Source organism: Zerene cesonia, unplaced genomic scaffold (genome assembly GCF_012273895.1).
Source record: "Zerene cesonia ecotype Mississippi unplaced genomic scaffold, Zerene_cesonia_1.1 Zces_u002, whole genome shotgun sequence".
Lineage (NCBI taxonomy): Eukaryota > Metazoa > Arthropoda > Insecta > Lepidoptera > Pieridae > Zerene > Zerene cesonia.
The window spans coordinates 2867374-2881962 of record NW_024045132.1 but is presented as its reverse complement, the minus strand read 5'-3'; the positions used below and the strand labels follow the sequence as shown (position 1 = coordinate 2881962).

Genomic DNA, 14589 nt, shown 5'->3' with positions numbered 1-14589 from the left:
GCGCGGTCTTAATAAATTTTTATGGTACAAACTTTCATCTCCTATTTTATCCCCTTGGGGTTAGACTTTATCAGAATCCTTCTTAGTGAATCTCAGCCCGATCCGTCCAGTGGTTTGGACTGTGCGTTGATAGATGACTGTGTCAGTCAGTCACCTTTGAGTTATATATATTTAGATATGAAAGTTGTATATATTTTATAAACAAATATAGTCTCATTTCTAGTTCTTTTACCTAAATATATCGTGCTATTAATTAAGAAAATGTCATACTAATAAATAATAATAATTACACAGTTAAGAAAGTCTTGCTTTATCGTTAATGAGCGATAGACAACAATTGTTATCGAAATATGTTTATTTTGGTATAGGTTAGGTATATTTGTGAAATTGATGCAAACGTATAGCATAGAACTAGCTTTTAATTTCAAAATAAGATGTATATATTTTATAGAAATATGACCACATCTAAAAAGACAATAAGCAACGATTACTATCTATAATGTGGCTAAACCTTCCTCCATAATTTCCCAATCCGCTTAAAAATTATAACTGAACTAGATATGGCCTCGACTTTGTTTTACTGCGTTTTATTGATGCCCCATCCTAATTGTCGTGATTATGTAACTGTTTACATTAATACAAACAAATATTCTTTCGCATATGTAATGTTCGTTAGGATAAAGGTCCATTATTTTAATTTGAACCCTCAGGATATCCAGGCTATCACATACCGTGACAAGCCTTTGTCCCTAATCAGTGAAACGTTTTCGCAAAATATACTCCTGTAATATACAAAACCAGCTTCGGCAGTATCGTTTTCCTCTGCCCCTGTTATTCGAAAGCCTCGTCTCGCATTTCGGTAACTCAGATCCGTTGTCAAGGCTGAAAATATGCGAGGAAATAACGACCTTGCCACTCAATAAATTTCTCCACTTTTTGTCGAGTTTGCCGTGACGACGTTGTGGAAAGCGTGGCAATTTGTGGCAAGAAAAATGACCTTTATTGTGTAAATTCGATACATTGTTTGCTTATTTTCTGATCTGTTTTGTTTACATTCTGGTTCAATTACAAATTTGGCCCTCAGCTCTATAATATCAGACCGACACAATCCTGTCAAAATTGATTAAGTCACAGTTTATTACACAAAAATATTTCGACATAACTTCACTTTTGGTTTTGAATTACTATGAAAAACATATCTCTTTACATTAATAAAATGTTATGTTCCAAAACTATACAGTTTTCGTATGAGATTTGATTAAATTACTTTTATAGTCAACTAAAAAACTAATGAGTACAACATAAACGACGAATTCACACTAACAAATGAATCATTTGTTTTATGCTCATGCACTTACCACATTTGGTAATTGACGTGTGAAATTTGAGGTTTTGCGACTAGTCTATACAACCAATGTTAACACCATCCGTACTATATCCAATATCATGCGAAAATAGCTCAGTCGGTCTCTTCACTGCTAAATCACTTGGCTGAAATTCGGTACAAAGATAACTTGCGTCCCGAAAAACGACATTGGATAATTTTTATCCCAGAAGTCCCACAACGAGAACTGTACGGATGAAAACCACAGGATTGTCTTTTCCTTTAGCTAGGCAGGCGAAGCCGCAGGTGAATAGTTTGACTTCTTTTATATCGTTGCTATGACACTATAAAATTACATATAAATTGACTTATCAAGTAATTATTTAGTCATCCTCACTTATTTCTAGGCGGTGGAGCAGCAATACAATTAGACACGTTCACATCTAGATAATTTGTTATTTAATAAAATGCAAAAATAAATATGATTTATTGCCTTGTTTTTTTGCATTTTTATTTATAACATAATGTTCATGCAAAATTAATGTTTAAAGAAAACCATAATATGAGGATTTAGTAATATAAAATATCTAATCAATTTTTGATAATGCATTTATCATTGTATTTAGACTATTATATCATAATAGTGTTTATTATATAACACAGAAAGTTTGAATTGAATAAAAATAAAACAGTCCCTATTAACATATCAGCACTTCGAATGTTGATGTTAATAGAACGAAGATAGTGTTCGTTAAATTAAATAATACATTGTGAACATTGTTTTATTAAATATTCACTTAAAAGCCGAAACAAAATAAGATTATATTTTCATATAAATATGTATCAGATGAATTCATAGAAATATATTCGTGATTTAACACGCTAAAAAGAATATTTGAGATAAGTATCAAAACTGAATTTAATTGTTATTCAATATCGGCAAAATTCCCCGTAATCTGTCGGGTTAAATTTCAGTTATTTGCATAAAACCTGCCTCCGTGTCCTTCATGGCCTTTCACTAAACTTCGTAAACATTAAATATCACTATTATTTTATCTCGACGTGTCAATCTATCGAATAACTGGATATAACTATTTACGAATGAAAATAAAACTGCTTTTCAAGGTTATTTAGATGTGTAACTTATATTTCAGAATATCGCAAGCTTCTTAACTTTGCTAGTCATTTATGATTGTTTAATGGAACGTTTAAAAGGTAAATAATCATTGGAAAGAAACTTGTATTTTATTGGAAAGAACTTTAGTTATGTTGTTCACTTTATAAGTGGAAACACACATATTTAAAAAGCTTATATTGAAATGTCCTTAATAGGTACAAGATTTTTTTTTATTTTACTGTAAAAGTAGACTAAATTTAAAAAGAGAAAAGTTAAGAAATGAGCCAGTAAATCCTAAATACTACTAGCCATAGAGACGTAATTCATAATGGTTTTTTTTTTAATTACTGCTGCTCTGAGCCTTGTTCTTTTTACGAGTTATTGAATGTATGTACCATACATCATGATGTCATTACTTTAATCAACCGATTGACGTAAAATTGAGAACGTTTTACGCGTTACCATAAGCTATTGTTTTTTCAATAAATTTCATTTTATGCTCTTGTTCCTTGTCCGATTGACTTGATTGATTTTTTATTGAGATTTATTTATTATATTTCATATTATTTTTTATTATATTTCATAGACTTTTATACGTGCATTTGCGGTGAATCTATTTGGTGCAACGACAAATTATTTAGGCGAAATGGAGCGGAAATACAAATTTTTGCGACTGCGATTCAGCAACAAATAATGGACTTAGCCAGCGCTATTTGGTGCCATGGATTGACCGTAAATGCCCACCTCCACATACGTTCATCTGCTTATAAATTTCATACAGTTATGTATCAAATAGGCAATGATGGTGCTGTAATAAACAGACTTTTGAAAAGTACCCAGATGACAACACAATAGTAATTATAAATATACAATAAAAATAACAGAGCATTAACAAAAGCAGTTTAACACTTAATTACCTTGTACCAGTACTATTGCAATAAAAACGACGCCTATTTTTATATAATTATAAAACACGAGGAGCATTTTAACGCAAACAAAATCTCTGGTATTGACATCACCCCGGGTCGATATTGACATTTTAAGAGCAAAATGTGGTTTTGTAAAGAGCTCTTGTTTTTAATAAAATACGCGTCGTCGTCGCGTCTCTGATAGCAGATATTAACAGTTCCTTATATTTTTATATATTTTTATTACTCTTGATAAAAATGTAAACATTTTATTTAAAAAAGGGTAGCAAATGATATGAAGTATTGAAATATGATTTTGAGAAAATAATTTAATTTACCAAAACTCAAATGCATGATTAGCGATAATACATACACACAGATAAAGATTACCACAGGAGATGATTCACTTTACTAGTAACTATATATAAAATCGAATAGTAATTAGAATGGAATAGTGTAGGAGAAGGTTATCTAGTTATTAGAATAGAATAGTGTCTCATCATCATAATTATGAAGTGTGAAAGAAATTAGTAGAATTCAATCAACAAATGAAGTGCTCTCTGTGCCACCAAAATATTATTTGTATAAGACAGTTGACTTCTTCAAGTTTTTATTAAATAAAATTAAAAATATATCACGTTTGAATAGTTAAACATTAATAGACACTTACTCAGCTACCTGCACTATCGACATTTATTACTATTATAAAATTATTCTCGCTCATTTCCTGTACTTGATTCAATTAAAGCCTAAGTAATTGCATTTAAATGGAAAGTCGATAAAAAATTCCCAAGACCTTGAAAATATTGTTGTTTATAATGCTGTGCTTATCAACCGCTATCAGCTGTCACCTTATCAAAACATTTCAGAGTCATGGACACGGCGAACTGGTATTCGTGAGACTTGTCTTTTTGATAAATACATTTTCTAATAATTACCTGTAAATTATGATAGTTTAGAATAAAAAAATGTGGATTTGGAAAGTTCGTGTTAGGTGCATTACATTGACAGGTGGATGTCGATTTAATCCATATTTTTAAAGCTAATAATATAAAGCTGAAGTTTGTTTTAGTGAACGCTAAATCTCAAATATTGCTGGAACGTTTTTTAGTATTATTGAACCGTTGGATAAATACATGATTACCTGCTCCCCGCGGTTTCACCCGCGTAAGTCCGTATCACGAATATCGGGATAAATATTACCTCTGTTATTCCAGTTGTCCAACTGTCTACGTACCAAATTTCATTGCTATCGGTTCAGTATTTTTTGCGTGAAAGAGTAACAAACTTTCGTATTTATAATATTAGTAGGATTAGTAGGATAGGATAGGATTAGTTAAATTATTAATGTCGGTACATATTAATATAGCAGCTATGGAATTATGTACATAACAAAGGCCTCTAAGATGAATTTTTGATAAGAAGTCCTTGGCCATAATGTATATTGAATAAAATTTATGGATGTTAAAAGATCTAAAATATATGAAATATTCTCTTAGCATGTTTCATTACTCCTCAACTTAAATAAATATGTATACCTATTTTACACACATATTACTTATATGTAATTAATATTTGTCTATATTATGATCCGGCAAACGCTGTTCCGCCTTCATATCCCAAAATCATTAATGATTTAGGAAAATAGAACTGTTAACCGATTCTCAGATCTATGCACACAATATTTCAAAACACTCCGTCAAGCCTGATTAAATAAAAAGTAAGTAAGTAAATTGCATTCACCCGAGAATTTTATTTATATAGAGATGAACATAGATAAATTGATCTCCACCCACACATATGGTCTCCATGGAACTTCCCCGCGGTTGATTCATGCTACACAATAAAAGAAGAACGTAGTAAGAAATAGGTATATAAATAGCTAATTACTACGAACGATAGTACGCGACGCAGTAATACGCGCATTTCCCAGTAAAACAAAGCAAGGCCGACTTCAACAATAACAGAATTCCTTTGCAGCGTTGAACTACCAATTGTGATTTATTACGATATGATTTTCACTTTTCACAATCGTTTCTTTTTAAACGGATTTAGGAAACTTTTAGCTATTCTTAAGTTCTGGGTTCGCGTTTATGTAATACTCAATTGTACTTCTTTAAAAAAGCTATAATTATACCATTTATGTTATTGAAATTTTGTTTTTGACTAGTTCTAAATAAGAAAACTTTCATTCATTAAACATTTGTTACAAACCAACAAAAAAAAAATTATTTTTCCCAAATTCTCACTTTAAATCTTTAACAATCAAAACGAAGACAATAAAATAGATACTGAGTTTCTGTGTAAGACTATTATTGTGTTTATTACAACACTAGTTCCAAAATTTGATTAAATCTTTCTCAGAAGGTTCTGTAATACCTACATACCATTACCGTTCAGTTCCGGTCACCGGCATAGATACGGTTAAGGTTGTACGACCAGATTGAATCCTGTTACCCAATTGTGATAATTTACATACGCAAGTAATTTATAATATTAATACATAATGAAGTGCCTTTTAAGGTCTAGTGATTAAGATTGTACTATTAAACTTAGATTTTTTATTAGTTGTTTGAATATATATTATGTAGTTTAAAAAATATATTGTCTATTTATGGGAATACAATTCTGCCTGCGGCGTCAATGCGTAGTAAAAGGGAATTTACAGACAGAGAGAGGGATTCAACTATACACAGTGATGGATCTTCCCTCTGGAATCAGATGTAGATCTAGGCTCCTAAATGTCTCCAAACACAAAAATCATACCATAAAAAATCCCATTGTGACGTGAAAGAAGAAGGGAAAGAAATAAACACTCATTTACATTTATAGTATTATGTTTAGGTTTATGATTTGTATGTTTTTAATCCTTAACACGTATAATGTACAATTCTTATGTATGTCACGTGCAAACCTGTAATGATTGACTTAAAGAAATGTAGAGAAATGATATCTATAAAATACTAGCTGCGCCCCGCGGTTTCACCCGCGTAAGTCCGTATCCCGTAGGAATATCGGGATAAAAAATAGATGTTGGCCGATTCTCAGACCTACCCAATATGCTTACCAAATTTCATAAGAATCGGTCAAGCCGTTTGGGAGGAGTATGGCAACGAAAACTGTGACACGAGAATTTTATATATTAGATAATAAAGTGGAAAGATTTGCATGTAAGTATGTTTGTATTATTTGCAAACAAAAGCTACTGGACCGATATCAAAAATTATTTCACTATTGAAAGCTTCAACTTCACTGAGTGACAGTAATTTAATCTTTAAGTATCAAACTATTAATATCAAAGTAAGTTAACATTGTATTTTATTTTATCGTAAAAAATATCGCTGATTAGATTTTTTCATCCTTGGTATAACAAGGAAAATTATAAAAAATGCCAGCTGTTATAATATTTCACTCTTTTAATTTTAATATTCATTACGCATAAAAGCCCGGTTAGTAAATTAATTGATTACAATGAAACAAGCTGTTAAACTAGGTCAAAGTCATATTACCTGCAAAATGTATTTGTACTGAGTGTTACATTAATTGACTAATTAGAATTTGGAGGCCAAAAATTGTTGCAAACGGTATAAATATATAACCTTTTACCCGCGAAATATTTATCGTAAGTCACACGATATGTTATCTGTATAGTATTCAACGAATATTACTATCACGCTTTCTTTTATTTTATCACGAGAAGGCAACGGAGGTATCGTTTGATATGACTGTCTATCATATATTTGATTACCAACAATTTATATCTGCATGGCTGCATAAGTTGTATGGATCCATATCCATATTACTTGTTGGGGCGAGATTTATTTACCTAATAAACAGCCATTGTAGTTACATACCTACAGCTACTTTTATGTAATAACTTTACTATTCATTTTCTAATCCCTTTCCAATTTGAATTCGGCATTCCATTTGTAGAGGCGTAAGGTCTGCAATCGGCCTTACGCCTCTCCAAAAGTTCCTAGGCGGTGGTAGCGCTTACCATCAGGCGACCCGCGAGCTCCATTGCCGACTGTGACATTAAAAAAAATCTCCTGTACTTGTAATTTCAGTAAGAGGAATAGCTATATGAACTCGTTAAATCTATATTATATGATTTATTTCTTGCAGTATAGATGTTTTTGATAGTCATTGGTATAAATATGATAGTATAACGAAACAACAAACAACGAGTTTAAAGAATTTTAATTAAGCTTTATCAAATTTGAGGAAAATTAAGATAATTTTTCGATTCACTTCTCAACGCTATCTTAAAATTAAACACAGTGTAACAATAACATTGTAAACGTTCAAGATATATAATAACTATAATAGCCCTATGGGCCTTGAATAAGAATTCGTAGATAAGGAGAGAAAGAAGTTGATGAAAGAGAAACTCTGATTATTTACGTTCCATGGATAGACATGAGATTATAGCCATTTTAGTGTAGTTATATGGGTTCAGAAGTTGGCACATATTTCGAGCAATGCGGTAGCAAATATGTCTATATTATATAATATAGTAATATCGATGCCAATTTTTTGTATACGGTGTTTATTTATTATCTATAGCTATTTGTGTTTAATTATCCACCAACAGATATCGTGCTACAACCATTTTTAGGCCACAAAATGATCCAACAGCAGCATTTTTGATTGATTTTTATCAAAAAGCAAGAACCATATACTATGTAAGACTTAAACTTCGATTAAATGTATTAAATATTACAAGACTCACACATTGAGATATAAATTGTTTTCGTATCCGTGTACTATAGAGGGCCGGCCCTCAAGGGCGCCGTAGATCCGTGACTGTCATTTTGCGACAACCTTGCGACTTTAATTATGTCTGAGTACCGACTATTATTAGATAAAGCCGGGTACAAACATTTACATATCTTTCTATACCGTTAGATTTAGGTCATGAGCCTATTGTCTAGGTGTCGAAAAAGTAACAATTAATGCTGTTTTAAGACGAGAACGAGTCGCAAGAATTCCATTTTTAAACATTCTTATTTTTTTTTTATTCAACCAGTATCGAAAAATGTATCGATATTTAAAATATAGGTGAGGGCTAACAGGCCAAAACCGATATGTCAACCATATTGTATTTTGACGTTTATTTACTATATATTTTATAATAATTTTATACCGCACTTGCATTAATTGTAATAATATAATACTATAAATAGAAACGAAAGTTTGAAAGTACAAACAAACGTTCTGTTCCGTGTTATAAATGACGTATAGTAAGTAAATTATTATTCTTAATCAATGAGTCGATTAACTCTATCTTGAGTAACATACTAGCTGCTTGTTTCAAGTTGAACCGGGACTGAAGGTTATTGATTGTTTTGAAGCCAAAATAATTCGGCCCTTTAATAACTCATTCATAAATAAATAAATTTAATGCGTATGAACTCAGCACGATATCTACTTATAAGATTTTATATAATAGAAAAGGAGGGTAAGTAAATCACCTTGACGGATAGCTAAAGTAAGGTGAGCCCATTGTTAATAATTTTATTATAGATTATCTTTACGTTTTAATAAATTTAAAACATTATTGTGATGACAGGAAAATTAAATTAAGTATTTTTCATTCATAATAAAACTATTTACACAACACTATCGTTTCTAAACTCAGGAATTGATAAACATTATACATAATTATCTATCAATTATTAATTATAATAGTAAACTAGTATTTTTAAACGACCATAAATAATTAATCCTACTAATATTATAAATGCGATTTTTTTGAGGATGGATGTTTGTTACTCTATCACGCAAAAGCTACTGATTGCAATGAAATTTGGTACATAGATAGCTGGACAACTGGAATAACACATAGGCAACTTTTTATATCGATATTCCTACGGGATACGGACATACGCGGGTGAAACCGCGGGGCGCAGCTAGTAAGTTATACGAGTAAAGCTTCTACTACTAAAACAAAAATGCATTGACACACATTATTTATCACTACATTCAATTACATACAAAGTCGCTTCACGCGTTCGTCTGTAGGTATGCTTAGATATTTAAAAGTACAAAACGGATCTATATTTAATACATAGAATGATTCAAGAGAAAGGTTTATGTGTATAGTAACATCTATTTAACTACTCCGAATTTAACGCGTACGAAGCTGCAGCAAAAGCTTGTATACTCGTGTACATAAATATAATCACAATACCATCAGAATCGAATCTGCATTGACTGTCAGAGTCATTCATCATCCATCACTTGCTCTATAAAAACTCATACTATCCTGTCTATAAAATAAAGGCTCGTCGGTTCATCAAGCATTAACAGCCGTCACCTTGACTGCGTCCCACTTTTTAATGCACAATAACTTTCGTTTTCATTGCTTTGTTCCAAGGCCTATCGGAATTTTTCCTCTGTTCAATGTTTATTAGCCTTTTTTACCCTCCACCGCTATTTGCAACTACAGGTCTTATTAACTCGGTTTAGGTCTGATTTTACTTCACTATAATAAGAACATATTGTGTACTAGTTTAACACGGTTTTCCGTCAATTGGTTTATAGATAGTGAAAAATGGCCTATGATAATCTATAATAACACCAAATGAAATAGTCTAAAGCCTAAATAGTCTAGTATAACACAAAAACTTTTTAAGCATGGTTGACGAACACCTAGGATTAAAAAGTTTTAGAGTATGCGTATATAAAAAACATTATAATACACATTTTGATTGATAAAAATTATGGCCATAAATAAAGACAGTGTTGCCAGACATTCTAGCACGTTTCGGTAAATTAATGTGTAAAATAATTGGTATATGCCAACAAGTGGGAATATGGTGTAAACATGTTATCTTGTAAGATGATTGATGCGGGCAATTTGACGAGACAGCTTTAAACGCTGGCAACATTTAGCATTTACGCGTTACGGATTTACATAAATGGTAATGTCACAAATAATTATTAAAAACGTTTTCGAAATGTTGTGCTTTTTTATTGAAGATTTTTGATGTTTATTATAAGACACTTATTTAAAATATTTATTCAAATATTTAGTGTAATTATTTTTGTTATCGCCGTATTGTTTTTTTTGAAACAATGTCGGTTTTAACGTTTAATTATAAATTGTGAAATATCGTTTGGTTATGTTTATCATAACAATATTGCAAGAATTAATAATTGCCTACGTCAGAATATGACATTTTTATAGCGATTCATTTGTCTTTGAGGAAAAATTCAATTTATAGTTGAGTCATGCTAATTTTAATGTTTACTAAAATTCTCAAAGAAAATAAAAATATGCAGTTTTTGTGGTATGAAATAATGACTAACGTAGTTAACACATATCTCTTTATGTCAAAGTATCGCCATGTACCTAAGTATAAAAATTTTGTACATTTAGTACCTATTTGATAGTGAAGGTCATATAAAAATATTGGATAGGATCTAGATATGACAATAGCGGTATATTTCATTGCATTTGTCGTTGGATTACACTAAAATCACATTAAGACATTCGTGCGGATAGCGATACGAATAGCGATACGAATTGCGATACGAATAGCGATACGAATTGCGATACAAATAGCGATGCGAATATCTAGGCGGAGCCGAGGTGAGCGACAAATGGCTGGATATCTTTTCATCCTCCATAAGCAGAGCACTAAAAATCGCTGCTATGTAAGGTTTTTGTAAAGCGCCTCAGCCCAGGGTACTGAACCATTGGTCGCGGACGAATAATTACCAGGCTCTCGTGGCCCACTCGCTAAAGCAAATGGTAAACCGACATAGCCCACGGGTCCTTCCCCGAGGGCCGTGAGTATATATGCCATATTTCCCTACTCAAAAAAATAAACTGTATGATAAATGTTTCGTATTTTCAAAGGTTTTTGTCAAAAGTTTTTGTTTGTCTTCTTCGTTTAGTTAATTACTTTTAAAGTTATATTAAAGAAAGAAATGACTAATGTTCATTTTAATGGCAAAGGAATCATGCGTATTGTACTTTGCTATTGCAATTTGCAATCTATTCTTAGAACGATAGGATTGGGAATAGCTTGATCTAAAATAAACAATATAAACGATAAATATTGTTCTATTTCATCTTCTACTATATAAAAATAAGTCGGGTTTTCCTTCCTGACGCTATAACTCCAGAACGCACGAACCGATTTCCACGGTTTTGCATTCGTTGGAAAGGTCTCGGGCGCCGTGAGATTTATGGCAAAGAAAATTCAGGAAAAAATTCTGCAGAAAAGCGGGAAAGTCATTTTTCACATACAACCACCTGGTGGCGAAACGGAGTTCGCCGGGTTTGCTAGTTTATTATCTAAATAGGTAGTATTTGTTAAACGTTGATGTTACACAAAAACAAATTCACTTTCGACCCGTGGAGTGCAAAACAACGATACGTTTAATATTCACCGTTTTAATTAACATATTTGTACATCATTTTCAAGTTTTTTGCTTGTTTACTACAATATCTAGTTTGAATTTAAAAATGTTTTTCAAAATATTTTTGTGATCAATTTAATAACATCAGGCATCAGCTACTGGATTCGATAAACGATACGATCCATCTAAGAATAGGATCGAATCTTTACGGAACTTTATGATCCATCTAATAATAGGATCGAATTCACGCCATTTTGTTATTTAATGTACATGTCAATACTGTTTTTGATGAATTTGAATCTTTATTTATCGTAAATGTTATATTTTAATATTTATATACATTCATTCATTATTGTCCAAAATCAAGCCGTGCAGACTAGTAAATAAAGCTACACTCGGCATATCTATTTATGAATTTACGATGAATAATGTTTAAGTATATGTTTGTAAATTATCCTAAATAAATAAATAAACGAATTAATAATCTTACGCAATTACGGTTGTATTTGAATTATATGTTAGAAAAAATAAAAAATAAACAATTGAAATGTCATTATTTAAAGCAAAGTGAATTCTGACTAAAGTTACATTTAATGAAATTTCTCACACACGTCAAGACTTATATATTATATAAGATTATATGTGTTAACCTGATAATTTTACCCTATTATATGTTTTATGTAGTTTGAGTTTTTTTAAGAGTATATTATATATATTACATAGCTTCTTATTACATTTAATTTTAAATTAAATTAATTTTTGTCGATATTGACATTTACGAATTACAGTATTCAATTTCATTTACGATCTTGTTGGTTAATGTGAATCCATGTTTTAAAACAAATTCCTAAAGTATAATATGCTATAAATGTTGTATGCTATGAAATATCGGTAATAATATAACTTAAATAAGTGTTATAATTGAATAAATAAAACCATCTAAAATTGCCTTTTTATGTATTTCGTTTAAATAAAAAAAAAATCAAAAAAATACACGACTATAAAGTATAAATAAAAATATTATTCACCGTATTAATCTTCTCGGTCTCATTTGTCATTTCATTTCTTTGCAATTACGCAGTTTAATTCGTAACTTGCAACTACAACTAGTAATCAATTATTATTGAAATTTGAAATCGCTGTAAAATCGCTTACGTAGTATATCTCGTTGCGTAGCAACTGTGTCGTGACGTCATAGCTACAACCGTAGCGTCCTACGTCACACGCTACGGCAGGCTGTAGCAAAATAGTACAGGAGATGCATAATTTAAGGGCACCGATTTTTTATTAGTATTCAAATTCAAAATTGATATTGAATTACTTTGTGAAACCATAATGCGTACTCCAGTATGTAAAATCAAATTAAACAAAACAAGCGAGATGAAACTACACATGCAGCAGTGAATGTGAAAGAGAGGGAAGGTGTAGCAACAAGTTGAGCGTTATCGTGGCCGTGACGTCGCGACCCTTTCACTCGAGTCGCGAAGCCGGCACTCCGCGTTCAGTCCCACAGTCCGCGCGGCTCGGTCACTGCGTGAGTACGTCTCGCGCACCGTGTCCCAAAACCAACCACGCGTTACTCGCTTACAAATAACTAGCTAGCTAACTTTGGGGACGTTACACGTAAACGGTCATCCGTGTTGAACTCCCGTATTGTGCTACCACGATGGGCGTAATCAAAGTGACTCCGGACACCGCATCGCTCATCTCAGCGTGCGATATGCTTGACGACATGAAGGTAAGTTCGAATCATGTGATGTCAGGAATGGCATATATCCAAATCGGGCACGATAATATAGAAAAAGTTCGTATTTAGCGTGCGTGGGCCGTATGACTGGTCACGGGATCGCGAGTAATTTGAAAATGCGCTTTTACGCTGCGAAATACTACTCGAGCGCGACGCAATGCCAAGAAAAGATTCCTATTGGCAAAGTGATATTTTAACTTCTCGGTCACACTTTGATAAACGGATAAAATTCTATTTAAATATTGTAACACTTAATCGTATACATTATGTGTGTCGATATAAAATAAATTTTCGAGTTCAAATAAATGTCACTTGCACTAGTAGCGCTTGGGCATTTAAAATAATAATTATCAGCTTTGTTTACTCGGCCGCTACATTCGCCACGGTATTTATCAAAGTCGTAAAAATATTTGCCTTTCGACCGTTTCATGATCATTTTATAAATTTGATGTGGCGCACGTAGAACACGTATTATAAACATTTCCTTTTAATTAACAATGCAATATGTTGGCTATTCGACGCAATTTGTCACGCTTCTTGAGTTTTCGTATTAAATGAAAGTTTAACTTCTTTCTGGTTGATTACGACATAGACAAGAATTTTGTGACAAATACGAGTGTACCATTGTAATGAATGCTCGCTATTATCGGGACGATTTCACGTCCAAGTTGAAATGAAAAGTGGACGGAAACGGTGTCCTTATCAGCGGTTTGACACGATTGCTGAACACCCGAAGGTGGTACGTGAGAACACGCACAACCTTTGGTGGAATGCAACCTAGTTGCTAATCGACCGCGGCAGATAGTGCTTTTCATGGACAGGAAAATGTTCGCCAGCTATTTGTCTACGTTCAACTGTGAACTATGATTTTTACACGTGTATATCAGCTGCTGCGATTCGTGAATACGTTTGAAATACAATATTGCTGCATGACTTGTATCTGTTTTTTAAATATACATTGTAATATTTCGATTCTCCAATAGAGAACGAAACTTTATTTTCTGGAGTATAGATCAGTAGATCCTCTTTGATTGACGTATCTATATTATTCAATTTTATCTTAACTTTTCTTTGGATATCTCCTCTGTCCACTGATAAGATGGATGCATGTAAATTCGAT

General features: G+C 32.1%; 1 protein-coding gene across 2 annotated transcripts in view; it reads left to right on the top strand.

The window, feature by feature from the left end:
• Positions 1-14589, top strand: part of LOC119838405 (terminal nucleotidyltransferase 5C) — a 151906-nt gene that overhangs the window by 116657 nt on the left and 20660 nt on the right. The window contains exon 1 of one of the 2 annotated variants that reach the window (XM_038364342.1): positions 13352-13460. The exons of the other annotated variant lie outside the window; for it this stretch is intronic. Within the exon in view, the coding sequence (XP_038220270.1) occupies positions 13389-13460 (72 nt within the window). The 5' untranslated portion in view covers positions 13352-13388. Of the gene's footprint in view, positions 1-13351; positions 13461-14589 lie in introns of those variants that run through there. 2 annotated transcript variants of the gene reach the window in all.